The sequence below is a fragment of the Muscardinus avellanarius genome (assembly GCF_963383645.1).
Source record: "Muscardinus avellanarius genome assembly, chromosome: 3".
NCBI classification, from domain to species: domain Eukaryota; kingdom Metazoa; phylum Chordata; class Mammalia; order Rodentia; family Gliridae; genus Muscardinus; species Muscardinus avellanarius.
In genome coordinates this window covers 16,814,221-16,841,400 of record NC_137788.1, presented here as the reverse complement: position 1 = coordinate 16,841,400, position 27,180 = coordinate 16,814,221, and the positions used below count along the sequence as shown (strand labels likewise).

The following is a 27,180-nucleotide window of genomic DNA, read 5'->3' as shown; positions in this document are numbered from 1 at the left end:
TCAGCACACAGTGGCGGGGTGGGGGAGGTCTCAGGGTCCCTCCTACCCGCCCCAGGAGGGGAGGAGTCTGTCCTGGCAGGCCAGAGGTCAGGCTTGGCTCCCGGCAGGAGGGAGGCTGGGAGGCCGCAGGTGGAGGGCAGGCGTGGCCCCAGGTGCTGCGCCAGGCTGTCCCGTGACCGCCTCCCGGGCTGCCAGCCTCTTGTTTACTCAGGATGCTGCAGCCTGGCCCAGCTCCGGGATCCGGGTGCCGGGGCCCTCAGCCAGTGTGCCACCCTCTCTGCCCAGCCTGAGCCCAAGGCCCCTCTCCCCCTGCCCGCAGGGGACGCTGGCTGCATCTTGAAGCTCCATGCGCCTCTGCTCCTTCACCTCTGAAGTGGGCGAGGCCAGCCGCAGCCCTCCCCTCGGGATTGTTGACTTGAGGATTAAGAGATATCAACAAACAGGCTCCTGTCCCTCGGCCCATTCTCAGGCCCCTTCTCCAGGCCTGGCAGAGGTCACAGCTGCCCGGGAAGCAGCCCCTGCTGCGCCTGGCCGCCCAGTTGGTGGGCCCCGGGAGGAGGGGAGACTGGCTTTGGGAACTTGTTTACCTGGCTGCCCTAGCCACCTTCCCTGGCCGGATGGTTGAGTTCAGAAAACAATGGGCCTCTGTGGGGGCAGGAGGGGGCAGTTCCGGGGCCGCACTTGGCTCTCATTTCAGATTAGAGTCCCCATTAGGTCCAAGGCTCCTCAGGTCCTGATGCTGGGAGACCTGGCTCCAGCATCACCCCCAGCCCCTGGCCAGGGAGGTGAGGGCAGGGGGTCCCCCCCTTCTCATACTGGGGTCTGTGGCCCTTCCCCTCCCCCCAACATGAGCCTCCAGCAGGGTAGGACCATTTGGAGACCAGGGAGACCCAAGGGACCTGGCCCTGGGCCTCCCGCTTTGGACCTCTGCTGACCAGTGCCGGGCTGGCCCCCCCACAACTCTGCCCAGCAGGTCTTGGGGCCCCTGCCCTGCCCTCCTATCACTGTTTCCCTGGGGTGCTGAGCAGGGTTCCAGGGGGTGGGATGCATGCAGACCCTTGCCCCCAGCCCAGGCCTTCCTGCCTTGAAGGCCACAGGCCACCTGCTCTGCCACCAGAGGCCACCTGTGCGTGTTGAACTTGAAAAGCATGACTGTTAGGCAGAAGAGGAGAGCAGGCCAGGGCAGAGGAGCAGCGGCCTAGAGGGGACAGGGTGGGAGAGTCAGCCAGGCCCACCTGAGCAGGTGATGGCTGGTGGGCGCACCCCAGGGCATCTGCTCACCTGCCTTGGCCCCTAGCTTCTCCTACCACCCGGGGTGGGGGCCCGCTGTTTTGAGAGCGTGGAGCCTTCTGAGGTCCTCCCAGCCCTGGGTGGGATCAGAGCCCCAGACCACCGACCGAAGTCCCAGGTTCTCCCGGTTTCTCCCAGAGTCGCTGGGCCGCCTGGCCTGGGCTCCACTGCTCCCAGCCTCAGTTTGCCCTTCTGGAAGTTGGGGATCCTGGCCACCACCTGATCTCCACCTCCAGTTCCGCTGAGAGTCCCAGGAGCCGCAGATAAAGAGGGCTTTTGAAAAGTACAAAGAACGGTACTCACTACTCACGAAGGTGCCATTATTATTGTTACCTTGATGCAGAGATAAGAGAGCAACGGAGGAGGGGCAGTGACAGTTGCCAAGAAACCCCGGAGCTGTCAGCAGCGGCTTCCGCGCCCCTCCCCCAGGAAGCCCTCCCCCACAGCTGCCTGCCCCTCCCCCGGGGAGGATGGTGCTCCAGGGGGAGGGGAGCAGGGGACGGCTGGCGGTGGCCCTGCGGCTGGCTGCAGGGGCTGAAGGTGACCCCAAGACGGGCCTGGCCTGGGCGCCAGGTTGCTCAGCTTCCTTCCCGTGTGACCCGGGGCCAGTCTCTCTTCTCTGGCTGCGGCCTTTTCTTGTGTCAGAGAAGGCAGCCGGCAGGTGTCCAGGCCAGACGGGGCAGGGCTGGGGAAGACACTTGGCCGTGGTTGCGAGAATCCGGGGCCGTGACAGGGCGGTCACAGGACCGAGGCCTGTGTCAAGGGCGGCTGGGATGATGACCGCTGAAGGAGCCACCCCCCCCCCACATGTGGCCTTGGGCTTGTTACATCACCTCTCCAGGCCTCGGTTTCCCCATCCAGATAAGGTGGATAAAGTCAAACCCCCAACCCCACCGTGGTGATGGAGGGGATGGGCCTGGATGAGGTGTGGGGTGCTGCGGACAGGACGGGGAGGGGTGGGGAAGGGGCCGCCCTGGTGTCAAGACGCCATGCTCCTCTCAGCTGCCGCAGGGGCAGGACAGATACAGACATTTTAAGCTGAGCCGGGCCATGGGTCAGGAGGGGTTTTGGAGAAGTGTGGAGAGGAAAGAGACTTGGGGAACTCCCATGTGAATGGAACGGTAGAGGCCAGGGGAAGACAGGGTGGGGGTGCAGGAGGCTCATGGGACTGGGGGAGGTCTGTAGAGGCAGAAGGGGACCCAGATGGAGGTGAGCGAGCCAGGGAGGCTGAGAGAACGGGGCTGGGTTCGTTCATTGCTTCAAATTTTAAAAAATTTATTTATTATTGGTATAGGGGACTGAACCCCAGGACCTTCTACCTCTGAGCTATGTCCCCAGCCCTATTTTATTTTTTATTTTGAGGCTGGCCTTGTACCTGCAATCCTCCTATCTCAGCCTCCCAAGTCCTAGGATTGTGTGCCACCAAGCCTGCCCAAAAGTTTTTATTGAGCAACTGCTGTGTACCAAGAGGCAGGTAGTGTCAGGGGCACAGCATCTCCTCCTGTCAGGGACTTCAGTCCTTGGACTTTCACTTACTGTGTGTGACCTCAGGCAAGTGACTTATCCTCTCTGTTTAGTTTCTTCCTCTGCAAGAATGAGGATTCAGCGAGTTCACCGGAAGCCGCCGGTGCCTCGGGAGCCCTGGCTGCCTTTGCAGTTGTTGCTGGCCCCTGCGCTAGAAAGGTCGACTCTGAGCCCGGGAGTGAGCAGACCTGGGCCGAGGCCTGCTGTGCTCTGTTACCGTGTGACCTCGGGAGGGTCGGTGCCTCTGAGCCTCAGGAGCCTCCTGTGTGGAGCCAGTGGTTCTGGCCTGTCCTTTCTTGGAGAGCCGCGAGGGTTCAGTTAGCTGGAGCAGGCACAGGGGGGGGGGGCAGCGTGGTCATTACTGTCCTCCCGGGCTGGGGCTGGACTTCCTCCCTGCCCCTCTGCTGCCCTTTCCTTCCTGACCTTTAGGGCTCTGCGCTGGCTTTTTAGGGAGAGCTGCCTGGCAGGGGTGCTGGGTGACACCCAGGAGCGTTAGGACTCTGGCCAACAGGAACAGAGACTGGGGACAGGGCCCCAGGTGGACGCTGGACCCTGGAGTCCTGAGAGGTGTCCTTGGTCCTGTGCCAATGCGGGCAGCACAATTTAAGTGGACAGTGGCTGTGAGAAGCAGGCCCGGAAGGTTCTGGAAGGGGAGCCTGTGAGGAGCTCTGCCAGGCTGACCTGCAGTGGCCAGTGTCTGAGCCTGGGGCCATGAGAAGGGCAGGGAGGACGCCACTTAACTGGTCTGATCGTGGGCAGTAGACCCCACCCCAGGACAGCGATCCCCACCCAGGGGCACCCAGCTTTTCCTCGGTTTCAGCTGCAGGACTTCCGGGGCCCGGGCGGCCTCTGCCCTTCACACCGTGGACACCGTCCGCATTTGCCGGAGGACATGTTCTTTAAACTCCAGCTCTGGCACCTATTTGCTAAGGGACCTGGCTCCACCACCCCGAGCCTCCATTTCTGCATCTATAAAAATGGCCATAAGGAGCTGGGCGTGGTGCAGTCCCATTACTTAGGAGGCTGAGGCTGGAGGACGGCGGGCTCCAGGCCGTCTCGCTATTCAGAGAGGCTCTTAGCGACTTAGCGAGACCTTGTTTCAAAGTAAAAATAAAAAGGGCTGGGGGTGTAGCTCAGAGGTAGAACATCCTGGATTCAATCCCCAGTACCCTGCCCCCACCCACACACAAATGGGGACTAAAAAATACAAACCTTCCAGTGCTGTAGTGAGGGCATTATATGCTTGACACAGCTTCAGATACATGGTAGGTCTCAGCAGGTCCCCACAGGAGCCTCAAGGGAATTTGCCTGGACATTCCTCCTCCTCCTCTTCCCCCCTCCTCCTTTCTCTTCCCCCTCCTCCTCCCCCTCCTCTTCCTCTTCCCCCTTCTTCTCTTCCTCCTCCCCTCCTCCTCCCCCTCCTCCTCTTCCCCCCTCCTCCTTTCTCTTCCCCCTCCTCCTCCCCCTCCTCCTCTTCCTCCCCCTCCTCCCCCTTCCTCCTCCTCCTCTTCCTCTTCCCCCTCCTTCTCTTCCTCCTCCCCCTCCTCTTCCCCCTCCTCCTCTTCCTCTTCCCCCTCCTCCTCCCCCTCCTCTTCCCCCTCCTCCCCCTCCTCCTCCTCTCCCTCCTCTTCCTCATGATGCTAAGGATCAAACCCAGGGACATTCTGTCTCCAAGCTACACCCCTAGCCATTTTGTTCTGTTTTGTTTTGAAATAGGGCCCTGCTAAGTTACTGAGGGTCTCGATAAGTTCCTATGGCTGTCCTCAAACCTGCGACTCCTGACTCAGCCTTCAAAGTACTGGGATTACAGGTGTGGGCTGCCACGCCAGCTCCGCAGGCCTCTCCTTCCGGATGGCAGCAGCCCTGGGAAGGGGAGCCCTGGTGCCCCACAAGGCTGGGCCTTCTTGGCCCTCCCCCTGGCCCCTAGGAGTCAACAGGGGCTCAGGCTCCGGCTCCTCTGCAGCTGGCCCCCTCCCGGGGCGGGGCAGTTCCAGCTCTGCCTGACTCAGGCCCGCCGCAGGCTGCAGAGGATCAGCTGGAGGGTGACTCACCCCCTGGGACCAGCCTCATCCCTGGGACCTGGGCGGGGGGTGCAGCCACGTCAGGGTGGCCCGAGGCAGTGGCAGAAGCCAGGCCGGCTCGGCTCCCTGGGTCCCGGCAACCCCTGGGCACTTCCTCTCCTGACCCCAGAGGTGGACTCGGCTGTTTTCGAGGGTGACAGGTGCTGACTTCACCTCCCAAGTCCTGCTTTCTTTCCTCGGGGAGGTGGGTGTGGGCAGAATCAGACCGCTCTCATGCAGATGCCAGCTCTGTGCACATCTGGATCTGTGTTATTAAAGTGGAGATAGCAGAATGTCCTTAGAACAAGGAGAGCTCGGCACGGGGCCTGGCATGGGGACCCAACAACGGCGGTTGTGGCCATTAGTAACAGCAGGGGCCCTCCGGCCTCGAAGCCACAAGGCTGCTGCCTCTCCGACCGCTCAGGAATGCCCCGTAAAGGCTGGGCCCGTTTGTCTGCAGCAACCTCACCACCCCTGCCTCGGTCTCCCCATCTGCAGAATGGGCTGGAGGCCTAAGGGAGAATTTGTGGAGAGACCCTTTCCACACCTCATTTCTCTGCAAAGGAGCCTGCTTGGCAGCCCTGCTCAGGAAGCCCCTTCCCTCTGTCCTCCTAGGTGGCCCAGGACACTTCCACCATGATGTCTATTCCCCTCGCTGCCCTCACTTCTGAGAATAACTTTTTTTTTTAACGGGTCTGGGAATGGACCACAGGGGCATTCTACCTCTGAGCTACACCCCCTGACTTATTTTTTTATTCTTTATTTTGAAACACGGTCTCAGTGAGTTGCAGAGGGCCTCACTAAGTAGCTGAGGCTGTCCGCGAACCGCGATCCTCTGGTCTCAGCCTCGCGAATGCTGGGATTACAAGCCTGCGCCACCACGCCCTGCTGAGAATGACTCTCCTCCCAGAGTTTCCAGGTCTCCCAGCTTGGGGCTCTCTGTGACTGCAGGCTCTTTCTCTCCTCCAGGAGGAGTGATGGGCAGAACCAGCACTTCCCTCAGAAACTAGATCTGTCACGAGCGGACTTGGTTCACTCCCACACTACTTCACTGAACCCTAAGGTAAGAGCCCCCCAAGCCTCCACCCCTGCCAGGACTGGGGTAATGCTTCTGGGGGGTTCAACGCAAAGGGACACCACTCCATACCCCCGGGCAGCTGGACATTCTTAGAGGTGGGACCACAGGGTCTGGAGAAGGGCTTGGGGAGAGGTTTGGGCCTATTCTAAGCCAAACAGCTGGGGGTGAGCTGGCCAGCCAGCTCTGGCTGACCCTTCCGTGTTAACATCGCCACCAGGGACCTCACCTGGGAGCCAGGTGAGATGGAGCCCGAGCTGCGCGGGCCTCTGTTGGCTCAAGCAGCAGAGTGCCGACCAGCAGCCTAGGCGACCATTAGCAAAATCCAAAGTCTTCCCAGCACCTGCTCAGCACCAGACCTCAGCCTGGCTGGGCCCCCAGGGGCAGAAATTCACCGGCCCTGCCTCAGGGAGCCCGAGTCCGGTAAAGCGATAAGTAACCCAGCAGTTTATGCAGAATATCAAATGCCGGTAATAGCTGCTAGGGTTTCTTGGGGTTTGCCGGCTTTCACGGAGTGTCTCAGGTCATCCTTCAACCACCGGTAGGATGCAACAGCTTCTACTATTAGTCCCATTTTGCAGATGAGAACATCGAGGCTCCGAGAGGCTAAGTTACTTGGCCACAGCGGAATTTGTGGGGCCAGGGCCGGGTCTCTTGCCCCCGGAGTGCAGGGGCAGCGCGGCCTCCCTCGGCAGCTCTTCACTCCGAGCTTCTTGGTCTTTCATCCACCCTGGGGCAACAGGCCTCCTCCAGATGCAGAACTGAGCGCCCAGAGAGGCCAAGGGATCTTCTCAAGGTCACACAGCCATGAATAGCAGAAGCAGGGTTTGCCGGGCTCCTCCCTGAGAGCTCTGGCCCAGGGCAAGGGCCAGGGACTTTTCTAGGCTGGGAGGCAGATGGCCGAGGAATGGCGTGTGGGGGTCCCAGGTGGGAGTCCCGAGACCACCTCTGGCTCCCTCTGCCTGGCCCATGGGCGTCCTGGCCATGGCAGGAAGACTTGATGGCAGATGCTCCCTGGAGCAGCGGGGTTCACAAATGAGGCTCCAGTCTGCCTCCTACGCATCCTGGGAGGAGGCTGGGTTTGCATCAAGGGCTGTGTCCTTGGACCACAGCCCCCCATCCCTGGTCCTTGTCTCCCCACTTGGGAGGAAGGGTTGGAGCAGCCTGGTGCCTGGGTGCTGCCCGCCTGGGCTTGGCTTTTTCAGATTAGTACTGAGCCACCCCCTGCCCCAGCTTCCTGGCCTCCACCCAATCTGGCTAGCAGCCTCTGTTTCTGCCAGCACAGCCCAGACAGCAGAGCCCAATCCCGCAGCCCACCCTTTCCCCAGAATCAAGACCCCCATCTGTGGATCATCTTCTATGATGGGGGAGTCTCAGAAGGGCTGAGTGATTTTCCTGGGGTCTCCAGCACCCTCCCCAGTGTCCCTAACTCTGTACACATTTATAGTATGGGTGGGACCAGGGTGAAGGACAAGTGACCTCCCTGGCCCAGTGGGCAGATGCCTGGCCTGTTTGCTCACCTGTAGACAGAGCTGACAGCTCCTCCTCTAGCTCCCCCTCCCCCGCCAGTGGCACCTGGGCCTGAGCTGTTACCACCTTCCCTTCCCAGGCTGGGCAGAAGGCTGAGAAGGGACCTCACCTTCTTTTGGGGAAGCCACATTTGAACACAAGGAACTACCCAGGACCCTCCCACCCTCTACAGGGGTTTCTCTACTTGAGAATTCAGAAATCTGCAAAATAATGGACAGGCTACCCTCACCTGTGACAGGGGCGCAGTCACAGACACAAAGCACACAGCCAGAATCCCATTGTAAATGTTTTCAGGGACTTGCAGATGTGCACACGCACAGGCATTACTATGCATTCAGAAATATAATACATCCATGTACACACAGCCACGTCCAGCCTTGGACGCACACGCGCACACGCACACACACGTACACACACAGCTGCCCTGCCGCGTGTGCACACTCTCCCCTCCATCAGGCGCTCAGACACCTCTTGTTGATACCGGCAGGTCTGGCCTTCCCCAGGGCCAGTGTGGGAATGGCTATTCCTCTGGCTGCATTTCGATGTGTGCCCGGAAGCACGCAGGCCTGGAAGTGGCTGTGTAAATCAATATTTGCTGCTGTTAATTATTAAAACCAAAGCTGCTCCGTGCCTGGAACACGCGTCTCCAGAGCTCCTGCTGGCTCTCCAGGCCCAGACCTGCCCTGGTCTGGGGAAAGCACAGCCCCTTCCTTCCAGGGGCCCATGGCCTGGGGTGGCAGGTGGAGGGCAGCTGCTGGCAGGCAGCTCTCCTGGAAGCTGGAGACAGGCCTGCCCTGCAGCCTCCAAAGCAGCTGGTGTGGACTTAGCCACAGCTCAGGACACATGTGCGGCTTGCTGAACATCTGGAGGAGGGGGTAGCCAGGCCGGGGCCCTGCCCCCACCCAACAGGCAGGACAAGGCACTGCGGCTGCTGGAGGGGCCTGCAGAAGAAATGGAGAAACTGAGGTCCAGTAAGGTGGTAGGACCCTCTCATACCCAGCAAGTTGTACCAAGGCCGGAGCTAGAACCCACCTGTGCCCAAGCTGGCGTGAGCCCTTTCCTCCATACCCTCCCCGTGTGCTGTGGCAGCCTTCCAAGGTCAGGACAGCTAGGGCCTGGGGAGGGCAGGTCAGCCGGGCACTATCGGGCACCAGGGTGGGGACAGGTGAGGAGAGAGGGAAGAGGCCTCAGCTCCAGGCCTTGCGCTGGAGTCCCGGTTCCCCTAGCGGTGTGCCCTAGTGGAATAGTTCTCTCATCTGCATAATGGGTCTGACATTGTACCTCCTTGGATTTGGAGAGATGGGCCGTGCGAAGGCCCAGCATTAAGTAAGTGCTGATGAAAATCTCTTGTCTCCAAGGTAACACGCTGCCCGGCGACGCAGCCAGTCCCAGAAGCCTCATCATGGGGCCCAGAGCAGGGTACTCAGAGTCTGGGCAGACAGAAGGGATGGGGTACCGGGACTAGCCCAGCGCACAGCGAGCTAAGCGCGCAGGCCGAGCGCGCAGGCGCAGTGTCCCGGGCCGGGCCGGGCCGCCTGGGGGCGGGGCCTCCGATTCCCCGCCCCCCGCGCGCCCGTACCTGGCGCCCCGCCCCTCGGGCCCGGCCGCCCCGCAGCCCAGCCGGGAGCCGGGAGTGCGGAGCTCGGCGCTGCGGGGCCCGGGCCGGGGCGCGCGGGCCGGAGCCTGCGGGGCCAGCTGGAGTGCCGCCCGGCGGGGCTCGGGATGGCGCAGCCGCGGCCCCCAGCGCGCCCCGGCCGTCCGCGGAGGGGCTCGCTGCCCGCGGTGGCCGGCTGGCAGGTGAGGACCCGCTGGGGGCAGTGTGGCCGAGGGGGCCCGGTCAGCCCGACTCCGCGGAGCGCGGCAGCTGTGCCCGAGCCTCGGCGGTGTGCGAGGCTCCCGCCCGGTGGGTGTGTTAGCTCCTGGCTGACACCTCCGGGCGGCCACCGGCACACCCCCGCCCCTGTCCCGGGCTCGACCTGTGCTGCCCAACGAGCAGCCCTGGGGGCAGTGGCCCCGGCTGTGGGGCGCTGTGAGTGGGCGCTGACCTTGGGGCTGTGTGGGGCGCCCATGTCACGGTGTAACTTTGGAGTGGCCCCGGTGAGGTGGAGATGTCCCCATGGGGCCACATCCTCCAGCCTGCCTTGGCTGGGTGTCAGGGCGTCTGCCATGAGGCAGGACTGTGGGTGTCACCTGTTGCTGTGTGTGCTCTCTGGGTGACAGTACCATGTGTCAGTGTTTATGTGCCCGTGATTCTCCCAGCAGCCAGGGGCTTCCTTGTTTCTGGCTGTTGGGTCGCCTTGCGTGGGGCGCCCAGGTCTCCACAGTGGCCGGCGTTGCTGGATCTTGCTGGGGCCCTGTGGCTGGGAGCTGGCTGGCCCTGCCTGGGTGCCAGTGTGGCTGTGGCAGCGTGTGGCACTGACAGGTGTTGGTCCCCTTGCCCTGCAGGTGTGTGTCTGTGGTATCTGCCATAGCTGCCTGCACAGTTGTCTCTTCCATACTCAGAGGTGTGGCCATAGGTGACCCTCAGTCAGGGTCTCCTGGGGCTCCCAGGTAGACTTTACAGGGTGGGTCCTGTTCCATGGACAGGACTCAGAGTGTGCACATGGGGTGTTGGTGTCTTGTGACCTTTGCCAGAGAAGCACATATGTGTGTGATGGGTTGCTCAGGTGTGGGGTGCAGGCCTGTGTCCCTCCCTGTCGGGATTCATGACTCTTGGGGTTGCCAGATGCCTCCTCCTTTCTCAGAATTCTCCTGTGTAATGGTGGTATCGTCGTGTTCCTAACGGGGCAGGGGACTTGCAGCAGGGCGTGGGCTCTGCCTCGGTTTCCCTGCCCCCGCCTGCCCCTGTCGTCCCTGTGAGTTGGCCAGGATGCCTTCTGATCTCAGACAGGAGAGAGATTTTTGTGGTGTCTTCGTAGCGTCATGTGAACTTTCTGGTGTGTGGACCCACATAGGTGTGGGTTTGTGTTCATCTGTGTGTTTCTTGTGGTACATGGATATGTGCATGTGTGTGAGTGTGTGTGTGTGTGTGTGTGTGTGAGTGGCTGTTGTGTAACTCAGGATGCCAATATGTGTATTTGTGTGTTAGCATATAGATTCCATGGATGTGTGTGTGTGTGTGTATTTCTTGATACACAAAATAGTGCAGTGAGACCATATAAATATTGGTGCACAGGCCTTTATGTGTGAGCAGGAGTGTGTGTGCATGTGCACATCGCATGTGTGTACGTGTGTTTCCTGATACGCATTCCTGTAGCATGTGTGTAAGCTCAGGCAGTGCCCCCACTGAGCAGCAGGAGCAGCCAGAGTTGAGCCTTGGAAGTGCTGGGGGAGGGGCGCCATGCTGGAGACCCCGGGGGGCTTCCTGGGCCCAGCCCCCAGCCTTGCCAGCCACATTCTGCATCCCTGCCTTCCAGGAAGGCTTCTAGGGAGTTGGCTCCTGCTACCAGGCAGCTGGCAAACGCTGGATTAACCCTGTATGTGCCCTCACTGGCTTGGGGCGGGCTGGCCCAGACATGGGGGTTTTAGTGGGCTCACCTACAGGTGTAGGGCCATCCTCTCCCGAGACAGCCCCAGCCCATACTGCTTGGGGGCCGTGGGTTGCTGAGCAGTGGCCTGTGGCCTGGGCTAACTGGCCTTATTCCAGGGTAGAGGGGTGGGAGACAGACCCTCCCTCCAATCCTGGCTGGGGCCGGAGCTGAGGCTTTTCTTAGGGTCCAGGTGCTTGGTCCTGGCTATGGCAACCTTGCGGTGGCATAAAGGAGATCCTCTCTCCCAGGGCAGCAGCCTCCTCCCTCAGGGAAGAGGACTGGATGGGTGGGCCGCCCGGGCCCCAGGACCTGGGAGCCCCCTCCCATGATGGCCACTCCATTCCCTCTTGCTGCCCCAGGCCTGATGGCCAGTCAAGTTGGGGGGACCAGGAGGGCTGGGGTGGGGACTCCTCAGGGGTTGGTGGGATCCACTAGGCCACCCTCGCACTGACCTCGCTCCCCCGTTTCTGTTGCAGAACACAGATCTGTTTGAGATGATTGAAAAGATGCAGGTGAGGATGCTGGGCGCCGCAGAGGCGGGGCCCTTTCTGTATCCTGCCCCGCACACCTCCAAGGACAGGCCAGGAGCCTCCACTAGACTGGGCCAGCCAAGATGGAGTCCTCTGTCCCGGGGTCCAGTAGAGGGGACCGGTGGTGCCTCCCTCCTCTCTGACTCGGGCACCCACCCGGGAGCCCAGCTCGCATCCCTCTGTAGGTCCCCAGCAGCACTGACATCAGCTCCTAAACTCATCCCCACTCCACCCTACCCCACAGGAGGCGCCCCAGGCTCCGCAGGACTCTCAGGCAGAAAGGGGGAAGGGACAGATGCCTGGGCGCCTGTCAGCCCAGGGCTTGCTGCAGGTGCGGGAGGTGTTCACAGCCAGGCAGCCTGGGGTATGCCTGCCCCCACGCCTCACCCCTGCCCTGGACCTACAGGCCCTTGGTGTTTTCTTTTTCTACCCCTTTAGTATGGGCATGTGTCAGGAGCTGGGTTGGGGAAGGGGGTGGCTCAGAGAAACCTCAGGAGCTCCCCCCAGTGTGGCCCACCCTCGGAAGCCCTGCTCTCTGGGCCCCTGCCCTCCAGTTCTCTGCCTCTCAGTCTTTCCCCCTCCTCCCCCTCGCCACATATCTGCGTTGATGCAGTAGCCCCCTCCCCACACTCACGTGGGCCTGCGCACATCGCCCCCGCCCCCATCCCAGCAGCACAGCATTCCGGAACAGAGTCCCCTCCCCTACTGCTGCTGCCGGCCTTCATCAGAGAGGCCAGCACCCGGCTCTGGGCTGCCCTAGGGCCTCCCAGACGTGGCAGGCTGTTAACGGGGTGTCGCCTTCTCTTTCAGGGAAGCAGGATGGACGAACAACGATGCTCCTTCCCACCACCCCTCAAAGTAGGTGGGCAGGGCTTAGATGCTACAACAGAACCCCTGCCAGGCAGGATGGCGTCCCTGCCGGCCACGGAGAAGTCTTACTGTGGGCCGGGTGCCGAGCCCGGATGAGCAGGGCATCCAGGCCCCGGCCCCCAAGGTTTTCCCTGGACAGCCCTGGCCATGGGCTGGATCTTCAGGCCTCGCTCCTCCCCGCCTCTGCACTCACTCAACCTCCCAGCTGCCCCATCCCAAAAGGAAACGGCTGTAAAATGTTTTCCCTGAAGCTGGCACTACCAGAAGTTGTGGGAAGACTCATATTCAAGACTCGGGGGCTTACACACTCTCGCTCCAGGAAGCTCCTGTCTGGGGCTGGGGAAGATGTGCGGCTTCCCAGCTGGGCACACGGCTCTGCATAATTTGGGACCCCATCGACCCTAGAAGACAGGCTGGATCTGGGAGGGAGCTAGGGAGGGTGGAGCTAGGGAGCTGTTCTCCGTGTGGTCCTCGGGTTAGCAGCATCCATGCCATCTGGGAGCTATTAGGAATGTCACTTCTGGAGCCCCACCCTGGCTGGCTGCAGCAGAGACTCTGGGCACAGTAGCCTGTGTCTAAGGGGCCCTCCAGGCAGTTCCCTCTGGGGAGGCAGGGAGCCCCCTTTTCCCAGGCAGAAAGAACCCAGGAGATCCCTACTCAGTGGGCTTGGCCTGCCTCTGTCCGGGTCTTGTGGAGCCACCCCAGGCTGGCCCCCTGTAAGATGGTGGGGATGAGACCCAGGGCCCACCACACTCCCAAACAGGGGGCTGGCTGGACAGGCCCCGAATTCTAGGAAGCCTGGGAGGTGTGGAGGGTGAGGTCACCGCCCCAGCTGGGCCTCTGCCCTGCTTGTGTTTTGCAGACGGAGGAGGACTACATTCCCTACCCGAGCGTCCATGAGGTACCCAGCTGAACCCTTGAACCCACATTTGAGCATGGGGAGGCCCTTGTACAGGGTGCCTAGACACCCAAGTCCTCTCCCTCTCAGGAGGCTGACTGCAGGCTCTTCCTTGGGTGCTGGAGACTTAGGCCCGAGTCCAGTGTTTCAGCATCCTGGGCCAGGCCCTGCCCAGCCCATTGCCACCCCTGTCCTTCTAGACTGGTACTTACTGTCTGAGTCTAGTGGGGAGAGGGCTGGAGCCAGTCCCCCCAGAGGGGGTGGGCCCACGGAGCTAACCCATAATACCCGTTACGTTGGGGCAGAAGCGGCCCAGGTCTGCGTGGGGTGGGCATCCTGGGCTCCTATTGAGGTGCTGTGTGGGTGGCTCTCAGCTAAGTTGGTCTTCAGGTCCTGGGGCGAGAAGGGCCCTTCCCCCTCATCCTGCTGCCCCAGTTTGGGGGCTACTGGATCGAAGGCACCAACCATGAAATCACCAGCATCCCCGAGACCCAGCCCCTGCAGTCGCCCACAGCCAAGGTGAAACTGGAGTGCAACCCCACGGCTCGCATCTACCGGAAGCACTTTCTCGGCAAGGTGGGTGGCCTGCTGGGAGGCTGAGCCCAGGAGGAAGCTGAGCCCTTGGGCTGGGGGACAGTCCCAGAGCCCGGAGACTCAGGGAGCGTGCAAGTGGATTCTTCCATTCATTCCACAAACACTTCCTGCCAAAGTCAGTAGGATGCCGTGGTTAACAGCAGAGACCACCTGGGTTCGAACCCTGGCTCAGCCACCTACCGCACGGGGGTGATGTCAGGCAAGTCGCTTAACTTCCGTGAGCGGGCAGGGAGCTGTTCTCGGCTGCAGAAATGGCGGTGAGACGCCCGCTTCGTGATGTGGCCGTGAGGTTTTAAGGAGAGATGCTTGTAAGGTGTTTGAATGGCCTCTGGAACAGAGTAAATACTCAGGGTGAGCAAAGAGTGAGCTCCAGCTGTGTGCCTGGCCCTGTTCTGGGTACCAGGTAGATAGCAGCAAACATAATAGACCCAGGCCTGGCCCGAGGGCCACTGGGCTGTGATGGGCGCTCTGATGGCTTGACTGGCCGCGGCAGCTGCAGCCCAGAGCAGGGCCCTGTCTGTAACAGCGTGTCCCTGCAGGGGGCCCATGCCCCTTGCTTGTGCAAGGTGCTGTCTCTAGGTCAGCTGAGAGCCCAAGGGGGGCGTGGACGGTGGGCTCTGGAGTGGACGGTGGAACAGTCGGTCTCGGCTGTTCCTCCTGGCGGTAGCGTTATCTTGGGGAAGGGATTTAACCTTCTCCGACGGCTTCCTCATCTGCGAAAGCGAGGATAATAAAAGTACACTTGAAGTGCACAGAACCACGCTGGCACATAGTAAATACGCAGTTAACGATGGCTGTTATTACATCTTCCTAATCTCTCCGTGAGCTCAAGATTATCCCGTTTTCTATAGAAGAGGAAATTGAAGCCCAGGTGAAGCAGTGTGTGTGTTCTGGGAGGAGGGGTGACCCTTGGGTCTGGCTGTGTGACCTCAGTCTGGGCACTGGCCTGACCCTGGGGGGCCACTGCCTGGGGACAGACACAGCCTGGCACGGGATCGCAGCTCCCGTGAGCCTGTGTGGAGGGAGCCCCGCGTCCCGAGCAGCTGTGGTGGCCTCCCAGGGGCCGTGTGCCAGCATATAGTGGCACTTGGGGAAGAGTGGCAGATGAAGGTGCCAGCGGTCGCTCAGCAGGGTTTGAGGAGTACAGGCTAGGACCTGGTTGGCAGGATAGAGGCAGGAGTCCCCAGGCCCTGGCAGAGGCAGAGCCGTTGCCAGGCTCCAGGTGCCGTGGCCAGGGAAGCAGCCAGGTGCTCGGCACGGCCCTGTTCTGGCAGAAGGAGGTGAGGGCGACTTTGGGCGTTGATTCCCTAGGACCCTGAGCTCTGGGCTCGAGGGGCGTCCAGGGTACGTCCTCAGCCGCTGGACTTCTACCAGGGGCCTGTCCCTCCTGCAGGCAGTGCTAAGCATTTGGGGGTTCTGCCACTCTGTGTCCAGGCAGGGTTGGGGGACTCCCTGCCCCAGCTCTATTCAGCATGCCCCTAAACTGTGGACTTGTGGAACACCCCCCCCGCCACACATACACCCCGCACCCAGCCTCTGAGCACTGGGGTTCATGTTTAGACAGGATTTACTTCCAGGATGATTCCTGGGGTGGGCGTGGCTGGGGAGCCAGCTCCACGCCCAGGGCTGGGGCTGGCGGGGAGAGCCAGGGCAGCCGGGGTGGTGTCTTCCGTATTCCCGGCACTTGGCTTTGGGACCTCTCCACTTGGGGGTGCCAGCCCTGATTCCGTTTGGGGGGTGCCATCCCTGCCACAGGCACCCCTCGTGCCTTCTAGGTGTGCCTTCGCAGCCCAGAGCCCTTTTCTCCAGGAGGTAGGAGGGTGGGAACCTGCCTGCTCAGCCACCCCGTGTGCCATGTTTCAATTCCTCTTTCTCACGCCGGGCCACAGGGCCACAGCTTGGGCAGTGAGCTAGTTGGCTTTTTCTTTGTATAGTGCTGGGGCTAGAATTCAGCAATTACACATGCTAAGTGGCTTTTTCTTACCGAGACCTACTGTGTGCCCATCTCTGAGAGAGGCAAAGGCTGGGAGACAGGTACACGGTGGCCCCGACTTCGCCGAGAGCCTGGAGCCAAGGGTACTGTGGGCATCAGGAACACCGAGGCTCTGCCAGGCCCTTTACCTCTTCCAGTTCCCGCCACTGTCCAGGCAGGTGGCTTTGCTCCCATTTTATAGATGAGAAGAGAGGCACGTGTGGGGCAAGTTGGTGCTCACCTGTAATCCCAGTACTTGGGAGGCTGAGACTGGAGGATTACAGGCTCTAGACCAGCCTCAGCAACACAGCAAGACCCTGTTTCAATACAAAAAACGGGCTGGGGGTGTAGCTCAGGGGTAGAATGCCACTGGCTTCCATCCCCAGCACAAATAAATAAATAAATAAATAAATAAATAAATAAATAAATAGTGAGGCACAGAGAGGTGGTGTGGCCTTCTCAGGCTGTGCAGCCAGCCCAGGGCAGATCTGCACTAACCGCCATGATGCTGCTGCTTGGCAGAGGACCCCACCTGGGAGTGGGCTGGCATAACCCACTCCCCGGCTCCCCTCTGCCCACAGGAGCACTTCAATTACTACTCACTGGACACTGCCCTCGGCCACCTGGTCTTCTCGCTCAAGTACGATGTCATCGGGGATCAGGAGCACCTGCGGCTGCTGCTCAGGTGCGAGCACTGTGTGGGGAGCCAGACAACGGTGAGGGCTCAGGTCTGCCTTCCGGAGCCCACCTCCTTTCACCCCCCGCTCCTACTTGAGGCCCAGAGAGAGCAGGGACTTGCCTGAGGTTGCCCAGCAAGTCAGTGCCGCTGCCAGGCCTGGTGCCCACTGTCACCTTCGACCCTCCCGGGGGCTGCCCGCTCTGGTCTCTGGAGAGGGGCAGAGCGCCCACCGCCCTTTCCTGCTGCCCAGCCCCTCTCTGCGTGGCTTTCTCCTGCAGAACCAAGTGCCGGACGTACCATGATGTCATCCCCATCTCCTGCCTCACCGAGTTCCCCAACGTGGTCCAGATGGCAAAGGTGAGGCTGTGGCCCGGCCTCCGCGCGCCTGTGTCCTCAGCTGCACACCTCGCCCGTGCGCTGCAGCCCGCCCCTGCGGTCCCACCTCTCACCTGTTCCCACCGCGCTCACAGGCTTCCCTGTGTCCCCCACCCGGCACTCAGAACCAGGGGACCCCAGTTCTCTGAGCCTCGTTCTGAGCAGCCGTGAGCACCCAAACCTACTTCAGCCTCGGTTGCTCCCAGCATGGCCTCTCCCTCCTCCTTTCTGCCGCTGTCCTCCCAGACGTGGCCAGTCAGGCTTCCCTCCTGCCTGGCCCCACACCTCACCCCCTTCCCCGCCGCTTCTTGCAGCTGGTGTGTGAAGACGTCAACGTGGATAGATTCTACCCCGTGCTCTACCCCAAGGTATGGCTGCATCTGGGACCTACTCACCGAGGGTGGGTGGGTCACTGGAGGATGTTGCCCACTGGCCTTGCCTTGGACTCTAGAGGGGACCTGGAGCGAGAATAGCAGATGCCCCATGCCTGCTGCCTCCACTGAGCAGATGTGCGTCCAGCCCTGGTGCTGCCTGCGAGTGCCGGGCACTCCATCACTGTGGGAATAGGGCATGGGCTTCTGTCTTCCACCACCCAGGGGGCTTCCTGGAAGAGGCAGGCCTTGAAGACACGTAAACTCCTGCGGCTCTGGCTGAATCCTGGGATGGGTGAGGTTCCCAAGGGTTGTTGAGGCCTAGGAAAAGCATCCTGGGGAAAGTGGCCCCACCTGAAGAAGTCAGGTTCTACCTCTTGGCTACAGAGGGGGAAACTGAGGCCCGCGGGGAGGAAGAGTGCCTGCTCAAGGCCCCACAGCAAGTCGGTGGGCCTTGCCTGTTCCAGAAGGATGAGGCAGGTTTGTAGAGGAGCCGAGGAGTGAGGGGTGCTAGGGAGTGAGGCGGGGGCAGCCTTGGCTGTCTCGGAACCGAGTCAAGGCCCACCCCTGCACACACCTGGAGCTCTCTGAACCCCAGGCGCAGAGGGGACAGCCTGACGTGTCCCTGTGGGCCTGCTGTGGGGGCTACACGGTGCCTGCCATGGTGCCAGTGTACGGAGAGAGCTGGGCCAGAGGCAGCTTGCAGGCATGGGCCGTCAGCCACCGCCATCCCCCACAGGCCTCCCGGCTCATCGTCACCTTCGACGAGCACGTCATCAGCAATAACTTCAAGTTTGGAGTCATTTATCAGAAGCTCGGGCAGGTGTGCACCTCCCCGGCCCACTCCCCGCGCCCCTGCCCTCGACCTGGCGCCTCCGGCCTCCGCAGGGCAGAGCACCTGCCAGGGCACTGGGAGTGAGCAGGGCTGAGGGCGGCTGCTCAGGAGCCCCAGGTCAGTGACCGGCCCCTGCGGTCCCCAGACCTCTGAAGAAGAACTCTTCAGCACCAACGAGGAAAGCCCCGCCTTCGTGGAGTTCCTGGACTTTCTGGGCCAGAAGGTCAAACTGCAGGACTTCAAGGGGTGAGTGCGGGGGGTGGCAGGAGCCGAGCCGAATCGCCCCATGCCCCAGGCAGGGCGGGAGCCCCTGTCCTGGGCCCCCCACCCCCCGCCCGGAGGCCTGGCTGGGGCTGGAGACTGAGCCTGGGGGGCCTGGGGGCAGGTTCCGAGGAGGCCTGGACGTGACCCACGGGCAGACGGGGACCGAGTCTGTGTACTGCACCTTCCGCAACAAGGAGATCATGTTTCACGTGTCCACCAAGCTGCCCTACACAGAAGGGGACGCCCAGCAGGTAGCCTGGGCGCCCGCCCGCCCGCCTCTTGCTGTCTGCCATGCCCCGTTCACCTGTCTACTAGGTGCCCGTCACACCAGGCCTTGTGCTGGGCCCTGGGATCCCAAAGTGGAAATAGCCCTCCCCTGTCCCGTGCGGGCTGTAGTTGGGGCAGGGAGAAAGCCTCGACTTCCATGTCTGTGAAATGGGGACAGTACTGGCGTCCACCTCCTGGGTGAGTGTGAAGGAGGGGTGCATAGCGTGGGCAGAATAGGGTCTGGGACGCAGCAGGCGCCTGAAGAAAGTGAGCGTGTGTCTTTGTGGGGACCGAGGGGCCTTAGGGGTCATGGGGGCACTAAGTTTTGGTAGGCAGGGGGAGGGAAGAGCTTTCAACATGAGTGATTTTAGGCTGCAGAGTTGCCTGAAGAAGGAGGCAGAGCGTTTCAGTGGAGAGACCAGCTTCCACAAGGTCACGGGGTCGAAAAGGCCCAGGGCAGGTTCCAGGGACTGAACACTGTCACCCCGTCCTGAGCTTCCAGTAGGGCCCTATCCCCCTCCCCCAGCCCAGGGTGCTCAACGGGGAATGTGCCAAATAGGAAGACCTTTACTCTTTATTTATTTATTTTTTTTTTGGTGGTACTGGGGGTGGAACCCAGGGGCTTTCTACCTCCGGGCTATACTCCCAGACCTATTTTCTATTTTATTTGGAAACAGGGTCTCACTAAGTTGCCTAGAGCCTCACTCAGTAGCTGCGGCTGGCTTCGAACCTGCGGGATCCTCCTGTCTCCGCCTCTCAAGCGCAGGGATTACAAGCGTGCGCCACCACGCCCGGCTCTACTCTTTATTCTGATATTTCCTTCTTTCCTCATGAGATCCTCTGTTCTTCTTAGCAACTGGAATATATACCGAGTAGAACTTGTTTATTCAATGAGAAGTCACGTTTGGGGGCATTTAGCTAGGAGAAGAGCCGAGAGGCAGGGCCGGCACGCCAGGGGCACTGGAGTGGGGGCCTTGCAAATCACTGTCTGGGCCTCGATTTCCTCAGAGGTCACAGGTTTCCAAGAAAACCGTATTAATATTAAGACCAAATTTCACCACCTTCTTTTTGGGGGGTGAAGCAAGTCCTCAGATGCGCCCCCACCCTGCCACGGCCAGGCTGAGGGCCCGCGCCCTGTGCTCAGTTGCAGCGCAAGAGACACATCGGAAACGACATCGTGGCTGTCGTCTTCCAGGACGAGAACACGCCCTTCGTGCCGGACATGATTGCGTCCAACTTCCTGCACGCCTACGTGGTGGTGCAGGCCGAGGGGGGCAGCCCTGACGGCCCCCTCTACAAGGTGGGTGGCGGCGGAGCCTCCAGGCCCAGGCAAGGGCTCTGCCTCCCTGCGCAGCTCCGATCTCAGCCGTCCCGCCGTGGGCAGGGGACCTGGAGGACTCCCATCCTGCTCCCTTGCTTTCCAAAGCTCACCCCTCCAGCGGCCAGCTCCCTCCTCCAGCTCCCTGCCTGGGTCTCTCACCTTCATCTGCCCCATTAGCCTGTGCCTTCGCCATCCTCCGTGATCCTGAGGTCCCCCACCCAGTGCCACCTCTCAGACTCAGGGCAAAGGATGGAGGAGCTGCAATCCTGGTACAAAGGATATGTCTGCCCAGCAGCAGGACTGAATTAGAGGTTTCTGGCTGATGTGGGGCAGGAACAGGCCCCAGGCCCCACAGGGACAACCACCCTCTTTCCTTCCAGGTCTCAGTCACCGCAAGAGATGACGTGCCCTTCTTTGGGCCCCCCCTCCCGGATCCTGCCGTGTTCAGGAAGGTGAGAGCTGTGCCCCGTCCCCAGCCAAGGTCACAGAGGACTAAGAGAGGCCTGGGGGATACATTCTGCCTCATGTGGTCCGAAGCCCACGTGGTCAGGGCAGCTGGGACCTGGCTCCTCTCTTCATCTTGATAAAAACTGGGTCTTAATGTTTTCAAGGCTGTGGAGTAAACTGCATGACTGTTTAACTTCTTTTTATAGAGGACCAAGGCCTTTCCTAGTTTCTGTTGTTTTTGATAGTGTGAGCCTTCTTTCCTTTAAAATATCGGGGGGGGGGGGCACATGTCAGTCACCTCTGAGAAGCCACGCTGCAGGCCTTGGCTTCAGCCCCCTTGGCTTCAGCCCCGTCCACAGCACATTCCACTAGTCCAGACCCAGGCAGTAGCAGATGAGGACCCTAACACCCAGGGCTGGCTGTCCAGTAGGTGGGTGGCCACGAAGGGCACAGGGCGCCCCACAGTTGCCTGAGCTGGGACCCAGGAGACATTCCCTGGGAGTGAAGCGGTGAGCCCCACCCACAGGGCCCAGCTCAGGCTCTCCGGTCCCTGACCTGCTCATTGCTTTTCTGACACCCCCCCCCCTTCTCATCTGCTCCACACTGGGGGCTCCCAGGGGCCTGAGTTCCAGGAATTTTTGCTGACAAAGCTGATCAATGCTGAATATGCGTGCTACAAAGCAGAGAAGTTTGCCAAACTGGAGGTGAGGACAAGCTGTCTGGGCAGAGCCCAGCCCCCAGCCTAGAAGCTCAGCCCTGCCCCCACCACCCTCATCCCCACTGGGAGCGAACACGCATGTTCAGAATTTGGCTCTGAGGGGTTACCTTGGGAGGACGAATTTACGGATGAGCGGGGCAGTCCTGGAGCGGCCTGGGTGGGGGGCTGACAGAGGACGATGGAGAAGGCTGGGGTGGGGCCGGGAGGGGCCCTTAGGCCGCCAGACCTACAGCCAGTCCTGGGCCCAGGCCCTCCCGCTCCCCCTCACTCAGAGAAGGTGGCCGCGCCTTGGAAAGGGGCCAGGATTCCCACTGTGGGGGGGTGGGGTGGTCACTGGGGTCTCTCCTGACGCCTGGGCTGCCCGCAGGAGCGGACACGCGCCGCCCTGCTGGAGACGCTCTACGAGGAACTCCATATCCACAGCCAGTCCATGATGGGCCTGGGCGGGGACGAGGACAAGATGGAGAATGGCAGTGGCGGCGGCGGCTTCTTTGAGTCTTTCAAGGTGAAGGGCCCAGGACCACCTGGGCAGGGAAGAGCGCAGGGGTGAGACTGGGTCGGTGTCTCTGGAGGACGCAGTGTGAGGCGCGGCTGGAGGCGGTGCCCAGGCGGGACGGGGCGGGGCCTGTGGACAATTATGGGGCGTGACTAGAGGCAGGGCCCTAGCGGGCTTGGGCGGGGCCTATGGCCGGCTGTGGGCGTGGCTGGGGTGGGCCTGGATCGGGGCGGGGCTGTGGGTGTGGGGGCGGGGCTGTGGCTGGAGGCCTGGGGGAGAGTTAAGGTAGGGCTCTGGCTTGGGGAGGAGTCATGACTGGGAGCAGGGTCTGTCTAGGAATTCAGGTGAAGGTTGGAGTCCCCGTGATCGCAGCAAGGTGCTGCTGGTGCTGTGAGCCATGACTTTCAAGTTAGCAGGCAGAGAAGAAAGAAAACTTCTGTAAAGATTGAGGGAAAGAATAGGGGCTGGGCTTAGTGTCTGTAATCAGCAGGACTTGGGGGACCAAGACAGGAGGACTGCAGGTTCAAGGCCAGTCCAGCAACTTAGTGAGACTTTCAAAGTAAAATAAGGGCAGGGGTCTGGCTCAGACGTAGAATCCCACAGTGTGAATGTATACCATTTTCAATATGATCCAGATGAAAACAAAAATAAATAAAAAGAAGTATAATCCCCCAGGGTTCAATCCCCAGTGCAGAATCAGCCTTGAAGGGATATGTGAATAGTGTCCATTGAGAAGACACTCAGCCTATGTGACCTCCCCTAGCTAACCCTGCTTAGCTTGGTATTAAAGACTCCCTGGGTTCAAATCCCAGCTCTGCTGCTTATGAGCAGAGGTACTCTCTGACCCCTTTATTCTCTTTACCTGTGGAGCAATGCAGTAATAATGAATCTTGCCTCAGGTAGCTGTTGTTGATTTATTTGCAAAGCAACCGGGTAAGCAAAATATAAGTTAAAAAGCAAAACACAAGCCCCTGCCCCTCTGCCTTGGCAGTGTTTGTCCAAAGTGAAAGGCAGAAGAGGTGGGAGCCTCTCTTCCCCGTCAGGGGCCTGGATTCATCAGGCTGCGGGCCCCAGGGCACAGGAGGACCACCTGTCCTCCAGGTGCCCAGCCAGGCTGCAAAGCTGGAGCTGTGGGTTTGCATACGGGATTAGCCCAGCTGCCCAGAAGGACACGGAGAGGAGGCTTAGAGCCCTGCCTCTGCCTGCCAGGGACGGGCAAAGGACAGGTTTGTGGTGGGGTGGAGACAGTCTAGAGCTCTACCTTTGAGGGCACTCGTGGCCTCACGATGGTAGGGGCCAGACCTAGGTTCTGTCAAAAGATTTCTCAGAGGCAGCAGAGTCCACAGTCCAGGGCACAGGACTTGGCCTGGGTGTCAGGCTTGCTCTGCTTCGGTGCCACTGTGTATAAAATAGTCGTGATGATCGTCTCCACCTCGCATGGTGGATCAAACGGCAGAGTGAGTGTTAAAAGTATCTGGCCCTTGCCGGGCGCGGCGGCGCACACTGGTCATCCCAGCTTTCGGGAGGCTGAGACCGGAGAATCGCGGTTCGCGGACAGCCTCAGCTACTCAGTGAGGCCCTCTGCAACTTACTGTTTCAAAAATAAAGAATAGAGCTGGGCGTGGTGGTGCAGGCTTGTAATCCCCGCGCTTGGGAGGCAGAAACAGGAGGATCGTGCAAGGTTCGAAGCCAGCCGCGCGCGCTGGTTTAGGAGACCCTGTTTCCAAATAAAAAGAAATGTAAAAATAGGTCTGGGAGTGTAGCCCAGAGGTAGAAGGGCTTCCAGGAACCCCAGTACCACCAAAAAAAAAAAAAAAAAAAAAAAAGATAGAGGGTGTAGCTCAGAGGTCAAATGCCCCTGGGTTCCATCTCCAGACCCGCAAAAAAAGAAAAAAAAAAAAAGTACCTGGCCCTGTAGTAAAATGCAGTGTTTATGGGCGTGAAAGGAGCAAAAAGGAGAGGCAGGGAGAGAAGGAAGAAAAGGAGGGAAGGAAGAGGCTGGGGAGAGGAAGGCGCTCCCAGACCCTGTCAGCTGAGGCTGCAGTGCTTGGAGGGCTGTCCACGTCATGACTCAGAAGCTTCTGCCACCCTCAGAGCAGCCACCTGTGGACAAGACTCAACACACAGCAACCTGTGTGGCTCAGAGAAGGGAAGTGACTTGCCCAAGGCCACCCAGCAGGTTGCTGGCAGAGCCAAGACCCCACTACCCCTAGGGCCTCTGTGTAGCTGCCTCTCATGTGGCACAAAGGGAAACCGAGGCCTCACGAGGGGGCAGGACTTCCTAGGGTCACCCAGGGTGGCGTGGGGGAGGGACGGCCTCCCAGTGTTGCCTCCTCTCCGCCCCCACCTTCGCAGAGGGTTATCCGGAGCCGCAGCCAGTCAATGGATGCCATGGGATTGAGTAACAAGAAGCCCAACACGGTGTCCACCAGCCACAGCGGGAGCTTTGCGCCCAACAACCCCGACCTGGCCAAGGCGGCAGGCATAGTGAGTGTCCCCACCCTCCCGCCCTCCCCGGGGCCCTCGGCACTCCCGCCTCCTCAGGTCCAGCCCCCTCACCACCACCCTGCCGCCCACATGCCCACCGTGAGCGCAGGGCTCGCTCCTGGGGCCCTGCAGCCCCCGCCCGGCTCCTCGGCCCTTTATTCATTCCTGGGGTGTGACTTTCCGCAGGTCAGCTCCGGGGCAGCCTCTGTGTCCCCTTCTTTTCGAGTATCTACTGTCTGTTGTGTGCTGGGAACGGGGCTGCTATGTGGGCACCTGCTGTCAAGCCTTGGGGTTCTGGGAGCACCTACTGTGTCAGGCTGTGGGCACTCACTGTGTGTCAGGACCTGGGCTGCTGTGTGGGCCATGCACTCTGTGAGCACCTTCCCTGGGCCTGGCCCCGAGTTCCTGTGAGCACCTACTGTGTGCCTGGCCCTGGGCTGCTGTGGGAGCACCTACTGTGTGTCAGGACCAATGCTGCTATGTGAGCACATGATGTGTACTAAGCCCTGGGTGTCGGTGAATACCTACTGTGTGTCAGGAAGCGGGCTGCTGTGTGGGCATTTTCTCTGTGGCCCTCCTACTGTGTGTCTGCAGCAGCCTGGGCCTCTGTGGCTACCTATCGTGTCAGGAACCGGGCTTCTGTGTGAGCATCTCCTGAGTGAGCCCTCCTGTGTGATTACTGACTGTCTGCCCGGCCCTTGGCATCTGCCCCTCACACTCAGGAGTACTGGGCGGCAGGAGAAACAGGCCCGAGTCGTGGACCTAGCTGCTTTGCGCCACCTAGTGACCACTGCGGACACTGCACCCACCGCTCTGCTCCCAACCCACCCAATCGCCTAGCTACACACTCTTGTATCCACCTACCCATTTACCCATCGGTCAGTCCATCCATCCATCCACCCAGCCATGCATCTATCGACCTGCCTATCTATCCAGCCACCCACCCACCCACTCTTCCATCTACCCGTCCACTCATCTGTCAACACATCCATCCACCCACACATGCAGCCAGCCAGCCAGCCAGCCAGCCACCTATCCAGTCAACTGCCCACCCGCCTACTCATCCATCCAACCGCCTATCAGCCTATCCATCCATCCATCCATCCATCCATCCATCCATCCATCCACCTACCCACCCACCCATACATGTACCCATCCACCCACTCATCCATCCACCCACCTATGTATCTATCGACCCACCCATCCATCCATCCACCTACTCCTCCATCTAACCACCTATCAGCCCATCCATCCATCCATCCATCCACCCACCCATACATGTACCCATCCACACACTCATCCATCCACCCACCTATGTATCTATGGACCCACCCATCCATCCATCCATCCACCCATCCATCCATCCACCCACTCATCCATCCACCCACCTGTGTATCTATGGACCCACCCATCCATCCATCCACCTACTCCTCCATCCACCCACCTATCAGCCCATCCATCCATCCGCCCATCCATCCATCCATCCATCCACCCATCCATCCATCCACCCATCCATCCATCCACCCACTCATCCATCCATCCACCCACTCATCCATCCACCCACCTATGTATCTATGGACCCACCCATCCATCCATCCACCTACTCCTCTATCCACCCACCTATCAGCCCATCCATTCATCCATCCATCCAGCATCCACCCACCTCCCCACTCATGCGTCTGTCCACCCACCCATTCACACCCCTATTTTTCCATCCACTCACTTACCCATCCAGAGTCTTCACCCACCCATCTCCCCACCCACCCTCTACTTGTTGACTGTCTACTGCATGCCAAGCCTGTGCTCAGTGCTGTGAGGCTGTGTCATGTGGTAGGAGGCACCCCAGCCCTGCCTGTGGTCTGGCCTGGCCAGGGGAGCAGGGCGTGGCCTTGCTGTCCAGCAGTTACCACCCCCACTGCCCTCTGAGAAAGTGGCCCAACCTCCCCCCACCCAGGTTCTTCAGGCACTCCCTCCCTCCCCATCGGAACAGCCCCGCCTCCTGCGGGTAGCCACAGAGGGGCCCCGGGGACAGGGACAGGCCTGCAGCACCCACCATGGCAGTAACCAGACCCATTTCTGTTTTTGTTTTTGCACAACTCTCCCTCTCTCCTGTGCCTCCTTTTCTCACCCCCCCCTCTCCCCCTGCCTCCGCCTCCTCCCCGGGCCTCTCCGCCCTCTGGTGCTCCGTCTTCCCCTCTTCCCTCCTCTGTCTGTGGACGCCCTCCACTCTTCTGGCCCCTGCTCTCCCTTCCTGTCTCTAACCCTGGCTCCCGGGCTACCTCGGTCCTGCTGTCCCATCGCCCTCTGCGCCCACCTCCCGTGCTGCCTCCCACCTCTCTGCCCCCCCCCCGCCTCCCGCCCTGCTGTCCTCTTTGCCTCTGTCTGTCTGTCTGTCTTCCCTCATCCCATCTCACTCCGTCTCTGCCCTGCCCCTGCCGCTTGCCAGTCATTGCTTATTCCCGGGAAAGGCGCGAGTAGATTCGGACGCCGGGGCAGTGCCATAGGCATAGGAACGGTGGAGGAGGTTGTCGTCCGCGGGGCCGGCTCTGGAGGCTCCTGCACGCGCTGCTCTGCTCACTCTCAGGACGAAGGCCATATTGGGGACGTGGCCCCTCCCCGGGACAGGCCCCAGGGCGTGGAGGACGGAGTGCCCGGCAGCTCTGATGGCACCCAGCACCTACTTTGGGGCCTGGCACCTGGGCCAGAGCCGGTGGCCCTTGCCAGGGGCTTTTGGCCCTGTCCAGGCCCCTGGGCCCCTGGTCCAGTCCCTGCCAGGATCTGGTACCCAAAGACCCTCTGCCCAGCTGCACGTCCCCCAATATCGCTGGTTCTGCATGGAGCGCCACCCCAACCCCTGCCTCGACCCCTTCCCCACTGGCCTGGGGCCCTGCCCGGCCGTGTGCCCTGGAGCCCACCCCCTCGCCTTCCCTGGAAGCTGGCAGCAGGCTTCTGGTGCTGGCCTGCGTGGGGGTGTGCAAATGGGGTCTTCCCGCTGCTGGGCCAGCAGGCTTGAGGGTCTTAGGCCGGCAGAGCTGGCCTGGGTGGGG

The 27,180-nt window shown here is 60.8% G+C and overlaps 1 protein-coding gene across 1 annotated transcript in view; it reads left to right on the top strand.

Moving 5' to 3' along the window:
• The window catches only part of RAP1GAP (RAP1 GTPase activating protein), a gene marked incomplete at both ends in the record, with an annotated part of 45,124 nt that overhangs the window by 13,266 nt on the left and 4,678 nt on the right, over window positions 1-27,180 (top strand). Inside the window, 17 exons of the mRNA XM_080692234.1 lie at window positions 5,844-5,937; window positions 11,486-11,521; window positions 12,350-12,397; window positions 13,272-13,310; window positions 13,698-13,883; window positions 16,455-16,558; window positions 16,831-16,909; window positions 17,242-17,295; window positions 18,038-18,121; window positions 18,279-18,379; window positions 18,519-18,648; window positions 19,809-19,964; window positions 20,366-20,437; window positions 21,050-21,136; window positions 21,518-21,655; window positions 24,002-24,133; window positions 26,580-26,657. Of these exons, the coding sequence (XP_080548360.1) occupies window positions 5,844-5,937; window positions 11,486-11,521; window positions 12,350-12,397; window positions 13,272-13,310; window positions 13,698-13,883; window positions 16,455-16,558; window positions 16,831-16,909; window positions 17,242-17,295; window positions 18,038-18,121; window positions 18,279-18,379; window positions 18,519-18,648; window positions 19,809-19,964; window positions 20,366-20,437; window positions 21,050-21,136; window positions 21,518-21,655; window positions 24,002-24,133; window positions 26,580-26,657 (1,618 nt within the window). The remainder of the gene's footprint in view (window positions 1-5,843; window positions 5,938-11,485; window positions 11,522-12,349; window positions 12,398-13,271; window positions 13,311-13,697; window positions 13,884-16,454; window positions 16,559-16,830; window positions 16,910-17,241; window positions 17,296-18,037; window positions 18,122-18,278; window positions 18,380-18,518; window positions 18,649-19,808; window positions 19,965-20,365; window positions 20,438-21,049; window positions 21,137-21,517; window positions 21,656-24,001; window positions 24,134-26,579; window positions 26,658-27,180) is intronic.